This window comes from Moschus berezovskii, chromosome 1, assembly GCF_049115385.1.
Source record: "Moschus berezovskii isolate FMDL1 chromosome 1, NW_MosBer_1.0, whole genome shotgun sequence".
NCBI lineage: Eukaryota > Metazoa > Chordata > Mammalia > Artiodactyla > Moschidae > Moschus > Moschus berezovskii.
In genome coordinates, this window is record NC_142460.1 from 132372350 (window position 1) to 132391914 (window position 19565).

Below are 19565 nucleotides of genomic sequence, written 5' to 3' on the forward strand. Positions count from 1 at the left end.
TACTGCTACTGGAAACTAAAAAGTTCTTAATTATTTTTCCTAAAAGTAGCAATAAATGAAATATTTTAAGAAGAAAAAAAACTTTAGAATTCAAGAGAAAAAAGGCAAAGTAACAATTGTAAAAAGTAAGTTTTCCATCTTCCTTAAGTTCACCAACTGTGAATATTTTAATCTGAAAAGTGTAAAAGTAGTGAAAAATAGTGATAAAGTTACATATATTCTATAAATAGTAACATATTAAGGTAGAATTGTTCTCTTTTTAAGAATGCTTCAGGTTGCTTTGACAGAACTTCTCAAATTATCTGTTAACTTTGTGTTGATGCCTTAACCAATGGTTAGAAGATAGCAGAACCAAAGTTCTATAATTGCTTTTATTTTTACTAAGACTGTAAGATCCAAGAAAACGGACAAGTTACCTTTAACATCAGAAAGGCTGTATTTAATATTCAGACTATTCAAAAATGTTCCCGAAGCCACACTTGAAAAGGTGTGTTTATAAATGCAGGTAAATACAACTTTCAATATGTAAGTATTCTTTTTTACACATGTAAGTAGTCTTATGTGAGGGGTGTATATACATGGCCACACTTCTCACAGCAAGCTTTGTCCTGCACGATACGCATATGTGACGCGAGAATATAGATGTGTCCATCCATATAACAGCTTCCATGAACACAGTTCTGGGGATATAATTTTAAATCGTAGCGGTAAGTGGAGAGGAGGGGTACTTTTCTCCCAGCGAGCATTTTTTAAAATAGTCCACAATAAGTGAAATTAGGTAGGGAACAAACTTAACATCGATTTATTTTCAAACTCAAAGAGGAATAATCATGATCTTTTCAAAATTAGGAAATTAATTGGAATGCTTCTAGAATTCTAAAGAAGAGTTTCTTTAGTTCATTGTGGGAGGAGTCCCAGTGCAAAGAGTAAGGGAGAAGGGTTAGGGTCCTGAGACCTCAAAGAGGGGACGAAGTCAAACTGTCCTCGATCAAGCGCTAAAGAAACACTTTAAAATGGAATCTGTCAGGGAGCAGCTGCTCGGAAAATGTGTTCAACCAACCAGCCAGTTCGAGCGAGGTTTGTCGGTAGAGTTGGCAAGGTCTCCAGGACGCGAATAACGGGGTGACTCACAAACTCCCTGGGGCGGGGAGCTTGGTGAAGACCCAGGCTCTGCTCTGGCCGCGGGCCGGGAAGCCCCTAAAAAGGAGCTGCGGGGGCCTGAGAAATTGTAAAGGACCCTGACTCGGCAGGGTTGTGAAGCCAGGATGCCAGGCTGCAAGGTTTCGTGTCGGCGTTGGGGAGAGTAGGCATGTACGACTGGGGCACAGGGTCAGGATACGGAAATGGGGTCCCGGGGTGCTGAGGCAGGGCAGGGCTGCCGGACAGCAATGCGGAGCCGAGCAGTTGCGCTGCACCCTGACGCCTGGCGAGGACGCAGGGTCGTATACCAGGTCAGGATACCCTACTGACTCCTGGAGCAGCGCACTTGTCAGTTTCCTCTTGGCCACGCCCCGGCGGAATAAGTCCAGCTCCCCAGTGTTTAAGTAAGTCGTGACACCGACGCAAAAATCCACGCCTAATTAAATTAATTAGGGATTCTTGTCAATCCTGAATTAATGACCAAGAGCGCAGGCGGCCGAGGTATCCGAAAAGCCGGACGGCCTGGGACTGCCTCTTCTTCCCACTCCCTCCGGTCCCCTTTCTCTGTCCTCATACTCCAGCTCCAGCCATCCTGGACTCCAGCCTTAATCAATCTCAATCTCTCTTTCTTTCTTTCTCTCTCTCTCTCCCCCTTCTCCCTCTCTCCCTATCACCCCACCACCTCCCAACCCCCACTCCCCCACCCCCAGGTAGTGGCGCGGGAGCTTCCCGGGAAGGGGCTCCCTCCGAGTTGCGAGGGGAGGTAATTTACTCAGAACAAGGGGCCGCCTTTGCGAAGTATAAATAGTGAGACTTCAAGCGCTGCGTCGCTATCAGATCTGAACTCTCCGCAGGAAGAATTGTCAAAGATCTTAACACTGAACAAGCGCGCTCAGGCAGGGAAGCATCGGTTCCCATTTCCCTCCGGCGGCCCCCGCCCCTTCCCTCTTCTTCCTCCTCCACCTCCTCCTCTTCTTACTTCTTTTTCTCCTTCTACTTCTCCTCCTCTTTCTTCTTTCTTCTCTTCTTTTTCTTCTTCTTTCCCCCTCCCCCTCCCCCTTCCCCCCCACTCCCTGCTCCATTGATGTGTTATTATTGGGGGGGCTGGAGCAGTAAAAAAAGAAGAAGGAAAAAAAAGAGCGGGGCTGCTCGGCTGGGAGAGGTTGAGCGCGGGGCTGACGGGCATCTCTGGCGATGGAAGAACTTACGGCGTTCGTCTCGAAGTCTTTTGACCAGAAAGTGAAGGAGAAGAAGGAGGCTATCACGTACCGGGAGGTGCTGGAGAGCGGGCCGCTGCGAGGGGCCAAGGAGCCGAGCGGCTGCTCGGAGCCGGGCCGCGACGACCGCAGCAGCCCGGCAGTCCGGGCGGCCGGCGGAGGCGGCGGCGGCGGAGGAGGCGGAGGAGGCGGAGGCGGAGGAGGTGGAGGCGGAGGAGGAGCAGGCGGAGGAGCTGGAGGAGGAGGGCGCTCTCCCGTCCGGGAGCTGGACATGGGTGCCGCCGAGAGAAGCAGGGAGCCGGGCAGCCCGAGGCTCACCGAGGGTAACGGCCCGACCCCCGGCCGCGGTTCCCCTTCCCGCCTTTCCGACTCCTCTCGGGCGGGAGAGGATCCCCAGGCCCGACGGGGGAGGAATAGGGGGGCAGACGCCGAGAGGGCCCTTGGACCCCAGCTTTGGAAGCCAGAGTGAGGAGGGGTGGGAGTTCGGTGGTGTGCACGGTCGTGGGTGGGGTCCGAGTGTGTGTGTGTGTGTGTGTGTGGAGGAGGGGGAGCGTGTGGGTTTGCGCGCGCCCTTCTCGGATGCTCCCGCTACTCCCATTCCACCCAAATGCATTTTCACCAACCGGAGGATGGGCCCCGCCGGACGGCCGGCAGGCGGGTGGGGAAGTTCTGGGGACCCGGCTGCCGAAGTGGATGCTGGCCGTCACTGGGCCAGGCGGCGGGATTACAGTTAGCCTGTAGCGCCGAGTTTGCGGGAGTCCCTTTCCTAGGCCCGAGGGGAGAAAAAGAGAACGAGAAAGGGGCAAGAGATACGGAGACGGAGGTTGATTGGGATTTCACCCTGGAGTCGCCCCGGGTTTCGCGGCTGCCTCTAAGAACCACTCCAACTCCGTGAAGACTCTGGATCCCTGAATCTTAGGGACCAAAACTTCCCATTTTCTTAGAGCTATGAAGGTAGAATGAGGCCAAGGCAGGCTGAGGTTCGGGCTGTGCGCTGTTTTCTTTCGGTAGATGCATCAGATGCCTTTTTTGTTTGTTTGTTTTCCGGTATTTACTGCGCGGCATCATCCAGTATTCTGGTTTTGTGGTGGGATAATCCTTTGGTGCCAGTAAAGTGTTTGGAAAAGGCCTTTTCTAAATGGTGGAGCATCCTGTACCAATTCAAAGGAGTTCAACAATAAAATTAATTTGGCACTTTGTGCCTGCAGAAACTGGTGAGCTGCCATATTTTTCCAATTAAGAAAATATGTGACATGCGTAGAATCACATATTTAAGCAAGCAATTAAGTTGTTTATAACACAGTCTGTTCTTGTTTAGGCCAATAAGTGGAAATTTGGGGGCGAAATAGAGATTATATTAAGTCTATTAATCAACTGGAAATGTGGACATCTTTCTCTTTGAAGCCCCCAAAGTTTGAGGGTCTTCCACTGTGAGCATGAAATAAACAAAGCCGTCTCACCGCTTTGGCAGAATCTGAAGAGTGTGTTTTCATATTTAAATTTCATTACAATATAAATGGAAATATTTTCCTATTAACTTGACTTGAGTTTGTGCTATAATATTATCTACTGCTTTCTGGACGAAGGACACGTCTGCAAAACGAACTCTTGAGAAATAGATATGCGGGAAACGCTTAACTAGAATGCCAACCCGGGCTGAGTTCTAGTGGTCTTCTCCCAGACCGTGTACCAAGTAAACATGGAAAGTGGTGGCATAACTATCAGGCAGTCCCGTGCAGCCTCCCTGCCCTGAGTCCCAAGCTCCGGGCCCTGGGTACACTAGCAGGCCGGACCGCGAATTTACAGTCAACCCAGGGCAAATGAAGTCTTGGGATTGTTGGTTTCCAAACTCAGGGCAAATACTAATTTCTCTGCAGCCCGGCTCTTTTAGAAATGATTTTTAACACTCATGCTGATCAGGATTCAGGGCTAGGGAGAACTGCAAACAGCCTCGATTATTCTAAACTCAGCTTTGGCACCTTAAAATCCCAGGTCTTCGACTCAGGCCCAGAGGATGAAGGTTCCAGAGGGCCGCTTACGTTGATACCAGCTCCCCTGATCAGTGCCCCTTGGCCTATATATATATGGCCACATCCTTCTGGTGTCCCTGTATGCTCACACTTGCGAAGCTCCTGTTTTTAAAGGGAGGAGAAGGAAGGGCAGGAAAGTGACAACGGATGTGTGCGAACCTAGAGCAGAAAAATGCATATTTTATTAAACATCCGAGCTTCTGGATGCATGAAAAGCCTTTGCGCAACCAATAGAAACCTCGGATCGCGAATGTTCCGCTTGAACCTGTTGATCTCTGTGGGTTTAAGCGGTTAGGGTCGAGTCCGCCTTTCCAATGGGGAGGGAGAAGGAGTGAACAGAGGCAGCGGTCTGTTTCGTGGGCCTCCCGAAGCTGGTTTTCTGCCTCTCTCCTGGTCGGGTGTGGGCAGCGAGCCCTCCAGGCCGCCAACATGGCGTGGGCGCCTCTGCTTTGGCGACTGGGATTCGGCAGCGGGGACAGGGACTGCCTGGCTGTCCAGTGGCCGTCCGCGGTATTTGGCTCGGACCCTGGGTCTGTACATAGCGCCCAGGGAAGTGGCTCCCAGCGCAGTGCAGCACCGGGGTCTTGTCCTCCAGCTGTGACCCAGCAGCCCAATTGTTCCCAAATTAGACCAGCAAGTTTGAGAGAAGATGGGAGAGCAGGCGGCAGCCAGCGCTGGCTGGGAAGGGGTCCGCATTCCGGGAATGGCCGGTGTCAGAGCCCAGTCCGTGGCCTCGCCGCCCTCTTCTGCCAGGATCGCGTTCTGTGACCCACGGGGTGCGGAGCTTTTGATTTCTGTGCGTGTGTGGGAGAGAGTGAACGCAAGAGAGAGGGTGAGTGGAACCTGTTTGTGTTCGCGGGGGAGGGCAGGGGACTCGTGGGGGTGACCAGTGAGAAGGTGAACTGAGCCCGCAGTTCTGAAAGGGATTGGGTAGGTGAATGCCCGCGGGCAGTCACCCCAGTTGATCTTTTCGCATCTCCGGTATCCTCTTCCTCTCAACGGGCTGAGGGCCTGGACAGGAACTCCGGGAGGGGGCAGAATCCGCCGTCCTTCTGGAGACAAATCTGCTCATGGTATTTGCTCTGTTGCTTTTTGTCTGTGTGTGTGTTGCTGTGTGTGCGCGTGGACATCTGCGTATGGCCCTGTTCGTGGTACCCCCTCCAGTGTCCCCGGAGCTGAAGGATCGCAAAGAGGATGCGAAGGGGATGGAGGACGAAGGCCAGACCAAAATCAAGCAGAGGCGAAGTCGGACCAATTTCACCCTGGAACAACTCAACGAGCTGGAAAGGCTTTTTGATGAGACTCACTACCCGGACGCCTTTATGCGTGAAGAACTGAGCCAACGGCTGGGGCTGTCCGAGGCCCGAGTGCAGGTATCCGGCTGTGAGGAGGTCGCGGGGAGCAGAGGAGGGGAATCGCCTGGGGTTGGAGAGTCGCTTGAGGTACGCACGATGATTGTGCGGGTTCAAGTGTCTGGAGTGAGGTGAGAAGGGAAGAAAAGTCTTTGCTAGAGGTCTTATTTTCCAAAGTAGGTCTTAGTCTTAAAGCCTTCCCGGGCTCCCCTCCACCCCATACCAACATATGTTCCTAGCAGAAGAAAGCTTTGCTGGGCTTGCTCCCAGGGTTTCTATAAACCACACCCCCCCTCGACTCACAATGCCTTTAATGTGGTTTAATCCTAATGGGCCTACTTTTATAAGCCTTAAAAAAAAATCCCACAGAAAACGTTTTATCTTCTGGATGCTTTAAAAGTTACAACGAACATTTTGTTCACCCGAGTTGGGTTTCCTTGAGGGTCTGCTCTGGGATCTAGGTTTGCCAGGCGGATATGCCAATTAGGTTTATAGATGTACAGACTATAAAGAAAATTAGCAACTGTTAAGTGCAGAATTTTACAGTCTGCCCTTAGCGGTCGATCTCAAACTGTGTGTGAAATAGCAGAGAAAATAAATGCATTTGGTCACTCTCTCTTTGTTCTCTCACTTAACCAGGGAAGCAAACCTGAATCAGAAACTTGATTTTAAAACAACCAACATATCTTAATACTGACATTTCCAAAGTCTGATCTCAGCAAGTGCCACACTCAGTGAAGTTAGTATTAGAGCAGATTTTCTTTACTGGTTGTGGGGGTGAATGTAATAGCAAAGTAGGCTTTAGGAGCACTTAAGGGAAAAAAATTATATACATACATGCATACATATCCTTTTAGTTTTATGGAAAACAAATTTAAATGTTTCAGGTTTTATTTCCACTCAAATAATAAAATAGGAGAAAATGATGGTCATTATTTGTTTGAACACATGGAGCAGTTTTAGGCCTGAACATCTGCAGCTGTTACAAAGTATCACTGTAACAGATACTCCCTAGGTCTCTGGGCGCAGAGACCACCATCTGCAGCAAACTATGCAATTCTTATGGGGCTTCCCCGCATCTTGTAATAGGATCAGGACAAAAACAGAGCAGTCCCCTTAAAGGGGAAAAGTAATAATAGGCTGCCTTGGTCATCACAGCATCAACAGCAGAGCCTTCCTTTTTAAGCCTGTCCTACTTTGCTCTGTGTACTGAGATCTCTAGAGGCTTAGAAACCCCTTAAAGACATGATGAGAATTATTACAGTTGTGAGCATTAGTATATCAGTTCCAACTCTTCTAGGGGAAAAAATAGGCACGAAGCCTCAGGCCATGTGAGGTACACAAAGAATGCCACCCTGGCATGAAATCTACCCTTCTATTACACTAAATGGCAGGGGAATTTTTGAAGATTTACATTGACTGTGACACTTGCTTTCAAAAACAAGAAAAAAGCTCTGAAGCAGTATTTTGCTTTCATGTTTTTAAACATTAACTTGCGAATCAGTCAATATGCTGTATTATTGGAACATAATGCTGTGTTATTGGAGTATAAAAGCAAGCTTTGTTTGAATTTCTTAAAATCTGCTGTACTGCTTCTAAAAGTTGGCAAGTTTACCTAAGAAGGTAGTATCTGGGAGAAGATATTATCCGGAATTACATGATTCATACCCCACTCCCATTTCACAGAATGCTCTTTTTTCTTATAATAAATGAACTTTATTGCTGGTATTTATTTTTCTCATATTTTTATTTAAGTTTTGATTTACCTTCTGGACACTTCTCTACTACTGTAACTGCACTCAGCAACTTTTTCTATAGAAGCAAATTAGATTATCATGATAATGGCACAATTATTCTGCTACCAGGTTACACTCTGCTGCACGGAGGAAGAGAGAAATTCTAAACTTCTTTGTAGTGAGGCTTTTATAACATTAATTACCTCTTCCCCCACTCTTATCTCCCCACCCCCAAGGGGGGAAAAAAAAAACAGAGTCACTATTTGCTTTGGTGTTTGGTTTTTCTTGAAGATGAAGCTAATTAATATTACAGGCTCTTAATGAGCACATTTTTCTCAGGTCTTAGGAGGCAAACATCTAAACCCATTATCACTTTAGTATCAGGTATCAGGGCAAGTTTTAGGCCTTGGGGACTCTAATTGTAGAAACATGAAAACAGAACTTGAGTAATTTATCAAGAAACAATATATCTTGCAAAAGTATAGGAAATTATTTTTGTCCTTCATTTATGTTTTTAACTTTGGAACTTAAGATTGTTGTATATAATTCAAAGATTGCTTGCTGTATCTTCCATTCCTTACCTAAAACACTACTCTTTCTTCCTCATACTCCTGTAAATTAAAAAAAAATTTTTGAGTCATATCACCTAGATTTAATTTTTTTCCTCCAATTTTAGGTTTGGTTTCAAAATCGAAGAGCTAAATGTAGAAAGCAAGAAAATCAACTTCATAAAGGTATGCATCTCAGACAAAGAACATTTGATACTCTAAATAAAAAGAGTATTAGGGAATACTGTTATTATGAAGACAGAAAAAAACCTTCTCAAAAATAACTGTGGTCCTTATTTAAAAATCTACCCTGAAGACAGTTAATGAGAGTCCTAAAATTTGGGAGTAAATTACATTAATTTTAATTCTGGCAACAGTTTAGGAAGATACCAGTCCAGTTCCAAAGGAAATAGTTCTATCTTGGTACCATTTGAAACCTTGGGGAAAAGTGCTGAATGTGTTAACCTCACTTTATTTTGTTTTGTTCCCCATTTTTCACAGGCGTCCTCATAGGGGCTGCCAGCCAATTTGAAGCTTGTAGAGTAGCACCCTACGTCAATGTAGGTGCTTTAAGGATGCCATTTCAGCAGGCAAGTACAGCCCAGTTTTAACCTGTTTTTAACTGCAAAAAGACCTGGATATTTGCTTGAACTGTTGAACATACCCTTTCTCTGAGCTCTATGGATGTACAGTTAGAGAATCAATTTTCAGATGATATAGTGGACACACTCCCATTTAAAAACCCATACAGTGTCAGAGGCCTACACGCTTAGTCCTTTCTGTCCTCATGGGAAACCTACAATGCCTGAGGGCAGCAACTGGTCCTTTAAAAATGCACTAAAGATTGCACTTGGGGAAAGGAAGGGAAAAGCCTTTTGATTAAGATTTTGTCAGATCCAATACAAAGGTTAGTCCTAAGGTATTTCTGAGGCAACTCTGTAAATATTTTTTGAGGTATTTTCTACCTCTTAGTCACGTTAAATATCTCTGACCAAAGAAAATAAATAAATAAAATACTATCAGTTAAGACTTGATTTTTTTTTTTTTTAAGCTGCAAACCTTCATCTCTAGTAGAGAGGAAAACATTGGTCTTCCCAGGGACACCTTGCCAGTACAAACCCTTCCTTAGCCATAAAGAAACCTTTAAGACTACATTTTAAAAGTACAGCCTGCAGCAATGATTTAATCCTAGGATATCCCAGGGCTCTGAACTCCCCCATTCTCCAAGCCTAAGGGTGCAACCCATTCTCAACCAGTATCAGACATTCCCCACCCTTGGCCAGGGTCCTTACTAGATAGGACTATGGAGCTATGAATTAACTCTCAGTTGCCAGTTCCTGGTCAGAAGAGATATCTGAGTGTGCCCGTATATTGAGCGTTAGTGTTAGGGAGGTCTTAGCTCTCTTGGCACCACTGGATTCTAGTATCCTGATGATAGGCGTCAGAAGCAGGAGAGAATGACTGGAGAGAGAGGGGGATCTTAAGAGAAGACCCTTACTACTCAGAAGGTGATCTCTGAGTCTGCAGCATCAGTACCATCTGGGAGATTGTTAGAAAGCAAGATTCTCTGACCCTGACCTAGACCTTATAAATCAGAATCTACATTTTAACAAGACCCCAATGTAATTTCAATAGTAGTAAAGTTTAGGAGTACTAACAAGTGTGCCAGTTGTGATGAAGATGCAGTAACTTCTCTAAGTGACATTGTTAAAGTTTTGTAGTTTGCTTACTGGTACTTTGCTGCTGCTGTTGCTGTTAAGTCGCTTCAGTCGTGTCCGACTCTGTGCGACCCCATAGACGGCAGGCCAGCAGGTGCCCCCGTCCCTGGGATTCTCCAGGCAAGAACACTGGAGTGGGTTGCCATTAACTTTAGTAGTGGGTTAAGAGGTGTATGACAGCACCAAGAGAAGAGGGTAAGGACACTCACCCCATCATCTGTCCAATATACAGTATTTTGAGGGGAGTGATGTATTAGCACAATAGCATTGTTGCCCTCTGACCAGCCCAGCTCTTAAGGGGGCGGCCACAATCGCCGCAGATGGGAGTCACTGGGACTCGGGATAAACCACTCTGAGTGAGCTGCAGAATACTCAGGGGCACTGGAGTATCCCAGATTCAGTAACAAACTGAGGTCAACTAAAGATCCCTTTCCCACCCCCTGCCCCCGCCTTCCCCGAGCTAAGCTGGACGCCGTTAATGCTCTGTTTCTATTCTGTTGTCACCCTAGGATAGTCATTGCAACGTGACGCCCTTGTCCTTTCAGGTTCAGGCGCAGCTGCAGCTGGACAGCGCCGTGGCGCACGCGCACCACCACCTGCACCCGCACCTGGCCGCGCACGCGCCCTACATGATGTTCCCGGCGCCGCCCTTCGGACTGCCGCTCGCCACGCTGGCCGCAGATTCAGCATCTGCAGCCTCCGTCGTGGCTGCAGCTGCCGCCGCCAAGACTACCAGCAAGAACTCGAGCATCGCGGATCTCAGACTGAAAGCCAAAAAGCACGCGGCCGCCCTGGGTCTGTGACGGCAACGCCAGCGCCAGGGTCGCGCCTGCAGCGCGGCGCGCAGCCTGCATGCCCTCCGAGCCCCGCTGCTTCTCTGTTACCTGCCCCGGACCTCGGAATCCGAGCCTCTTTCTGCCCCGCCGATGGCCCCTTGCCCCCTTCTGCATCCCGGACTCGGAGGGCAGCACCCGGGATCCCAAGAAGGGCACCAACTTCGTGGCTCCTGACCATTCACCTGTCTAGGGGCCTAGAATTTGGCTTTGTAGGGATGGGTTTGAGAAGTCTGAAGAGTGCTGGGACAGTGAAGTGTGGATCACGGTAAAACTGCAACGATGGACTTTTGCGTAGAAATAAAAATCTTGTTAATAAAAAATGAGGGGGAAACTGTAGAAAAGACAAACCAGAGAGAAAAAGAGAAAGGGAACATATTGCTATTCAGCAGAAGCTGAAATCGGAGAACCAAGGAATAAAAAAGAAAAAAAGTTAAAAGTATTTTGTACATTAAAAAATATGGAAAAAATAACCGGGACAAATCTCGAGATAATTGGGGCAGGAGTTAAAGTGTATTTTTGTTTTAGTGGGCTAAGAAGGCAAAACAGAAGGAAGAGGTATACTTATTTAAAGAATTAAGCTGAAAAAAAAGTACGCAGCTGGGAAGTTCACAGGTTTTGAAACTGACCTTTTTCTGCGAAGTTCACTTTAATACAAGAAATTTGATAAGAGAGGCGGGCCTCCTTTTACGTTGAATCAGATGCTTTGAGTTAAAAACCACCACGTGTGGAAGAGCAAGAAGAGGGAAGACAGTAAAAACGAGGAGATAAAAAAATTATATTAATACAAAAATGAGAACCACAGACAATGATTTCTCTGAGAAATTGTTATGGCAGAACTGTCCAGACTGCTGACATTAAAGTCCGGTGTGCATGTCACTTGTATTCCATTGATGGTGTCTCCCCCCCTCCCGCTTTACTCACATGCACTTAACTCCATTTTCATTTTCGGTATGAAAAGCAATACCCAAAGCATCTGAAAATTGATATATATTTCTATCTATCTATATTTTTTGTCCCATCTTTAATCCTGGGGGGACAAAAGAAAAAAGTTTGAAGGGCAAAAAAGTTACACTCTGGTTGTCCCAAGACGACAGAGACAAGTAGGAAACGTAGGGGGAGAAAAAGAGAAATGATGAAGGTACAGCGCCTCACGTGGCGCCTGATACACAGTGGGCGGTCAGTGTTAGTCACCCTCTCCCCTTATTCTTGTATTCCCTCTTGCAGATTTCCTGAAGTCCTATTTGAGGACCGTGCTTTATTTCCCCCTCTCAGTCCCATCACACTCACTTTAAACAACACCCAGCTAGATACAGGCACTAAGTTTGTGTAAAATATGTTGATACACACGAGCAAAGTTTATTTTGGCTATAATGTGTGAACTAATGGTTGACTTTCAACATTTGCATTTTATCTCACAAAGGTGTATATTCAAATAATTTTTTTTGTTTGTCTCAATCCATGTAGCTATTTAAACTGGGATACCCTGGACTGAGCAATCTGTATCCCAATTCTTTAAAAAGTCTCCTTAGTTTTTTTTTTTTTAATCCCTTCTAATTTACAAGAAAGAGGAAAAGCTCTTTTAGCTGAACTTTGGTATGCGGTTGAGCTTTGTAACTATTTGTTCTCCATGAAAACAAAATTATTTATATTTGCCATATTTTTTCTAGTGTATTAAGTTATTTTAAACAAAAGAAGATGCTGTTATTTCATGACGTGTTGTCGGTACAAAATGTTTTGGTCTCACCTCTGTTAAACCTTTTAAATAAGTGCCAAGTTATTAATTGAAGACACTTTGCGATCAATTGAATGAAAATAGTATTGTTTCATTTGATGGGTTTTGCGTCATCTTTATTCCTGTTACTATTAAACTAACCAGGATAGTCGTCCCTTCTTCCTTTTTGATGAATATGTATCTCTCTCGACTATACCAGTTTGGAAAAGAGCTTGCCTCTGCTCCTACGTGCGGCAATCAAGGGGCGGTGAGAATGATGACTCTCGTGGCTCTCTGTAGCGCTGAGCGAAAATCCCCCTCTCCTGCCCCATTTTATCCACCCAATGAAAAAAACGGATTGATTTTACACTAAATCAATAAAGGAACAGATACTATGTAAAATAACATAGAATAGAATAATCTCCTTCCATAAAACGGACTCTTGTTCTTCATTTTGCTGCACTTTCACCCTTGAAGTTCATTTAGGGAACATTTTGGGAAGGAAGGAAAGCGTGGTCACGCGGTGCGAAATCCACCTGGGTTAATTGTCACAAAACAGTCCCAGGTCGCCGACCCTCCCCCGGAGTCGGTGGCGGTCTGGAAGTAGGATAAGAGCCGCGAAGCGGGGCGCGGGCGGCGGAGAGGGCGGGTCCCATGCCTCCCACTACTCCCACTACAGTGTAGCTCTTTGGCCCAAATAGAGTCTTCGTTCGTTAAGTTTATGAAAACGTAGCAGCTAGGATCGTATTTAGGAAAAGCCGGGTTCTAGCTGTTTGAGGGTACCAAGGAGCCCTCATCCGTACCCTCTCCCAGAAGAAATCTCACCTACTTAAGCCTGGGGCGCTGCCTATTTGGGGGTAGATAGGGACCGTGAAGACCCGGGACAGGACCTTCTCTTCCCTTCTCACTCGGGCTCTTGGGATAAGGGACAGCCTTCGACAAAATTGAGGTTTCCCTGTGTCCCCTGGGCCCCCCCTTTGGGGCGGAGGACGCGTAGGAGAGATCCTCCCTGCGACGAAGCCCCGCGTCCTCGGGTGGTGCTCCTGCCGTCCGCACCAAAGCCCTCTCCCGGGTTGAGCTCTCACTCAAAGCTGTTCCTCTGAGTAGACGTGGGTGATAATGTTTATCTTTTAGCCTTCAAAGACCACTGAACAGGACTTGGGCCGTATTCAGCGCTCAGGCCTTGCGGGTCTTCTACTTGACAAGCGTCCCTAGTTTTCATAATAAACATCTGCTTGGGGGCGGGGTGAGCTTTGAAGCCGCCGCGCCGCCTGCCTGGGCTGGTGGCCTCCGGCGAGCTCCCGTCGGCTCCGGAGTCCAGGGTCCAAACGGGCAGGCTCCACGCTCCAACCCTAATCCAGCCACCGACGCGGGCTCGGACGCTTCCCGAGGCACCCCGAGGGAGGTCGGAGGTCGCGGGAGAACTTGGGGCCAGGGGTTGGCGGTCCCGTCCGGGGCCTAGCCGGTCCCTACAGCTGAGCTCCGGGAGCCTGAGGTCAAAGGAGGCGCTGCGTCCGGGCGCAGGCCGGCGGGGCGCCCGGCACCAACGAAGGAGCGCGGCAGCGGGGCCTAAGTCGGCTGGAACGTCTCGGGCCGCCGGCGCCGCGTGGGCAGGGTGCCGAGCCCGCGGGATCGGGTCCTCGAGGGAGCGCGGCTGGCCGAGAAGCCCGCGGACGGAGCCCCGGTGGGCGAGAAAAAGCAAGGTCAAAGTTTCTCTGCCCCGTCGGCGGCGCCCGAGCCTGGCGCGGCCTGTGGGACCTGCGTCAGCGGCGCCGGCGGCGTCCTCCCGCTCCTCCCGCGTCCGCTCTCCCGAGACTCAGCGGGTACCTAGGCCACCCTTCCTTTCCCGTCCGGGTCGGTCCCTCGGGGGTCCAGCCTCCCACTGGGGCTCGCGCAGAGCCCGCTTTGCGGAGCGCCGCGGCCCAAACGCCTGGATGTGTGAACCCCGAGTTCCCAACCCCGTGTTTCCAGGCCACTCTGAGAAGGGGACCAAGAAAGCTTCACTATAAAGTCTGCCCAATGTGTATCGTTTTGGTCCAAACTCAATAATAATCGTAGTAAATAATTAAAATTTCCAGCAATTGTCCCCCAGATATTAAGGATGTGCAAAGACTTTCCAAGCTATAAAATCCCTGATTAAGGAAAACTGAATTAAAAGAGCTTACTCAAAACGTCATTACTGTTAAAGACCCTATAATACAGGAGGCCCAGTGAGACCCGAGGCCTTAGCGTGAAGCTGAACTGATAAATATCTATTTTGAGTTTTTCCCCAGATTCATAACTTTTTAGATCCTCAGATGGTAATACTTTAGAATAATACAATACTAAAATTTCGGAACTATTTTGATTTCTGAAAAATGCCTTTTTGGCTTCAGTCACATGGTATCCTGTTATTTTTTCACAAATTCAGTTTACATCATAAATTGCAAACATTTGCAATCAGATCTCAAGATTGTTTATTTTATGTAACCTCAAGCGCTTGACTATGTTAAACACCAGCACAGAAAGTCTGTGAAATCAGTTTAATGTGTGTGAGGGAATTAAAGGATCACTCCTTTTCATCACACAAACAAAGCATTTAAGATTGTTTTGATTGTCAGTCTCCCAATTTTTAAACAGTCATACAATTGACTATTAATTTTAGAGTCATTCTGTGCAAAAATAATTACTAAAGTTATATCCTGCTTTAATTAAATGTTTCTGGGCAGAAGAAAATGGTATTATTATTCTACACTGGGAAATGGGTGATTGTTTTTAATGTTATATTATTTTTAAATCATTTTAGTTCAAATGTAAATAAAGTCTGCTAATTCCAAGGTGGGGGAAAGGCCTGCGATGGTTTCTTAACATGCTGTTAGAACAGTTAGTCAAAGTGCATTAAAGGAATGTCACAAACCCAAAAATAATAAATATGTCATTCTAATGAGAGTGTTAACTTATGGATAATTTATTCAAGGTAGTTTTTACATTTCACATGGAATCTCTTATTATGACCTGCCTGAGTACTGTGATGCTTGTTCTTCAAAATCTAATTTATATAGGCTTGAGGTATACATAATTCATAACTCCTGTTGATATATGTATGCACACCCCGAATTTTAAACCTTTACAATATGTTTGCATGTTTACTAGCATGTTTTCAGGACATCTGGAATTAAAATGTAAGAAGTGTTCAACATGATGCGAAAAGCGTGTGTGAAGAAAAAGTAGTTGAAAATGAACAGTTAAAAAGGATTAGATAAATTTCAAGCTAAGATACAGAGTGAACACTGAAATATTTCAGACAGGGGACATTCTTGAATAAAAAACATGAAAATCTCCAAGAAAGACTTACAGATGTGAGCTTATAACACTTCTGATACCTAAGTAATCCTTTCATGTCTCTAATTCATAAAACAAAAAATCCTCAAGTCTTGAGGTATTTTGTTTTGGGTATTTTATGTGTCAGTCAAACTAACCATTGCATATGCCTTCAGTACAGAAAAATTTAGTATAGTACGTGGAGTTCTATTGGCATGAGGAAAGGTTTTAGAATATAACCAAATAAATCACATAGGGAGGAGTAAACGCACTTTTCTCCCCCTTGTTGAACAACGGATCACATATCTTGACTTAAGATCTTTGTAGATTCTTATGCAGGCAGAACAGTGCAGAATAAGTTAAGGCCACAGACATGGAGTCAGACTTCCTGTATTCGAAACTCACTGCTGCCGTTTACTATTCTGTGATTTAGAATTAGTTCATCTCTGTGTTTCTCCATTTTCCCATCTGTAAAATGGAGATAAAAGCAGCATCTATTGTGTAGGGATGTTTGGAGAATTAAATAAGAATTAAAAACTTAATACAAATTGGTATTTGTAAAGAACAGTGCCTTCCACTTTTATGTACTAGCACTATATAATACTTATTTTAACACACAATGGATATCACTCCACTATTTCTTTATAAGGCTACGCATTTCCAAGGAAGGTTCAGTTTCCAAAAACAGGGCAACAGGCCCTACATGTGCTGTATGGCTATTCAGATGCATTTAATGTGTCTGAACACCTTCAAGCAAGTGCATTTAGCACAAGCTCCCAAGGACTAAGGCCAATAGGCATGAGTCCTTGTAATAAAAACCTTCAGGAAAGAAAGTATGCAAAACAAGGAATAAATACTTTTCTGTTGTGGGTGTGATTCCAGCTAATTGTATAGCCTCTGTGGTTCTTGTCTGGAAGATTGACAAATGTCACAGTGCACTTAGGGGCTGATCCATAAGAGCAATTTAGAGATTGCACAATGCCATCTACATGACAAATAACACTGCTACTCTGTCATGTGCGGGTAATAGGGTGAGATATCAGGCATGGCACTTGCCCTCAAGGGGCTTACCATCTTGGGGGAGATAGTTCATAAGTACATATGATAGTGTGTACCAAATGTACTTGCTTAAAGACGTTCAGACACATTATATGCATCTGAATGGCCATACAACCCATACGAGGCCTGTTGCCTTGATTTTGGAAAGTGAACCTACCTTGGAAATGTGTAGCCTTATTAAAGAAATGGTGGAGCGACCCCCAGAGGTTAAGAAGCACACTTTGTTAGAATTAAACGCATACTGCATGTTGCCGGAGTTTGTGTTCCCCAGGACCATGTGTGTTTTCTTTGCTGACCATGTTTGTAGAGCATTAGCTGTGAAATGCTAAAAGATATGAAGGCTGTTGACCAATGATCTTTAACAGCAGTTTGAAAACACATGTAATGCAAAAGATGAAATGTTTAATTACTATTGTAAGGACCTGTAAAATGAACAGCTGAGTCCTTATTACAGATATAGTGAAGAGGGACTTCTTTTCAGTGGCTGCATTTAGATTTATGACTAAGACTTGGCTCATATTTTATATGATATCTATTAAAAACTCAGAGAACTTATTACACATCTTAATTTGAGAATCAGTGTGATGTCACAGTATATGACTAATAATCTTTTAATATTAGCACTTTTATTTTATTTTTAAATTAATTTATTAATTGGCTGCACTGGGTCTTAGTTGTGGCATGTGAGATCTAGTTCCCTGACCTGGGCCCTGTGCATTGGAAATGCACTGGATCACACTTAGCACTTTTATTTTTAATAATCAGTAAGGATTTTGCTAGAAAGAAAAATACTTGCCACTAGTCAAGTAGGTCGAGTATATGACTAATTTTTAGAGGGAGATTTTCCTGAGTTCAAATCTGAACTGTATCACTTTTTAATTGGATGAGAAGTCTTAGGTAATTTCTTAGCTTCCTAGACCCTGTGTCTCTTTAGTGTCCTATAACCCACACCTTGTAGATTGTTGTGGGGATCAAATAAGATAAGATGAGCAAAGTGCCTAGCGTACAGCAAGTTGCCACAAATGTACTTCTCTTCACCTTTCTACTTTTATTATTTGTTGTTCAAATTATTGTCACATACAGAAGATATTGAATTTACTTCTCTGTGTGATTAGAGACAGTTTTAGAAAATAGTAGGAGATGGTTTATTTCAAATCCTCAGTATGAATATTGATTGTGTATGTGTATGTTGTGTGGCCTGGAATTTGGAATAAAACTTTCTTCAAATCTTGCAAAGCCTTTTCTACATAGACTTTTTGAGGGACTCTGACTTCAGAGAGACACCTTTGTATAGAATGGAGAGGCTTCTCTCTTTCTCGTTGATAACTCAAGGCATTCTTCATGTAGAGGTTGCCCAGAGCCCCTGACCTTCAGCCCTCTGTATTCCGGAACATCAGCATACAGATCGAGACCTGGCATTAACTCTCTAGTCACTTTGATATTAGATTGATTCTCCTTCCGTTTGCTTATTTATTGAATACATTTTTTATGTTTCCGTGCTAAGGAAGAAGAAAATAAACTACCCTTTAAAAAACAGTTTAAAAAGTCTATCAACCTATCCAAAGTTTCAGTACCCAGGCTACTGTGTGTTTGGTCTTACATTTACTGGCATTAGTGGTTTAAAATGTAATCACCTATCTTGTAGGCAATATATTTATGTACTGAAATTCTCACCTGTCAGCAGTTGTGTGTGTGTGTGTGTGTTTTAAGGCTTATATAGTTTCCATTAAAACTTAATCTCACCTGACACTCATTTAAAAGGATCCAGTACCCTCCCTCGGAGAAGGCAATGGCAAGCCACTCCAGTACTCTTGCCTAGAAAATCCCATGGATGGAGAAGCCTGGTAGGCTGCAGTCCATGGGGTCGCTGAGGGTCGGACACGACTGAGCGACTTCACTTTTCACTTTCACACATTGGAGAGGGAACCCACTCCAGTGTTCTTGCCTGGAGAATCCCAGGGACAGGGGAGCCTGTTGGGCTTCCATCTATGGGGTCACACAGAGTCGGACACGACTGAAATGACTTAGCAGCAGCAGCAGCAGCAGTACCCTCCCTAAGGGAGCTTTCATTCTAGTGCATGCGTGCTCAGTCTCTTCAGTCATGTCCAACTCTTTGGGACTCTAAAGATTCTAGACTGCCAGGCTGCTCTGTCCGTGGGATTCTCCAGATAAGAATACTGGAATGGGTTGCTGTGCCTTCCTCCAGGGAATCTTCCCAACCCAGGGATTAAACCTGCTTCTGTCTCCTGCCTTGGTAGGTGGGTATTTTTACCCCTAACAACCTAGACCTACTTCCAAAACATTTTAGAAAGGTGAAATTAGGTTAAAAAAGGCCATCAAAGGAAAGTTTGGAAAGAAAGTCTGGTCCTTCAGTTTGCCTTGGGAACAATAAGGAGGTGTGAAAAGATAAAGATACTTTTGAAGATATTCACCTTCTAATCCCTTAATTTGCAAATATGTAGCTAATGTGGCAAAGGGGAGTTAGATCAGTGGAATTAAGGTTGCTAATCATAAAAATACAGAGATTATTCTGGACTACTCAAATGGGCCCACTGTATTAAAAGGTCTTTGAAAGTGGAAGAGAGAGGCCAAAGACGGACTTCAGAGAGAGGTGCAACTAAAAAAGAATGGTCAGAGAGATGCCATATTGTTGACTTTGAAGAAGGAGGAGCCAATGAATGCAGGTGGCCTCTAGAAGCTGGAAAAGACAAGGCAGGGAATTTGCCCCAGGGCCTCCAGAATGAATGTTGCCTTGCGAACACCTTGAATTTAGCCCAGTGAAACCTGTGTTAGATTTTTAATCTATACAACTCTGAGATATTTGTGTTGTTTTAAACCATTACATAGGTGGAATGTGTTACAGAAATAGGAAGTTAATACAGGAAGTTTCTAAGTAGTTTTTATGTATAAGAGGTTCT

The 19565-nt window shown here is 45.2% G+C and overlaps 1 protein-coding gene across 1 annotated transcript; it reads left to right on the forward strand.

Annotated features, from left to right (window-relative positions):
- Nucleotides 1-1635: 1635 nt before the first annotated feature.
- On the forward strand, nucleotides 1636-12671 carry SHOX2 (SHOX homeobox 2). The gene is made up of 5 exons (XM_055410950.2): nucleotides 1636-2680; nucleotides 5552-5760; nucleotides 8152-8209; nucleotides 8525-8613; nucleotides 10287-12671. The coding sequence occupies exons 1-5, from the start codon at nucleotides 2335-2337 to the stop codon at nucleotides 10542-10544; spliced, it is 960 nt and encodes a 319-aa protein (XP_055266925.1). The 5' UTR covers nucleotides 1636-2334; the 3' UTR covers nucleotides 10545-12671.
- Nucleotides 12672-19565: the final 6894 nt, after the last annotated feature.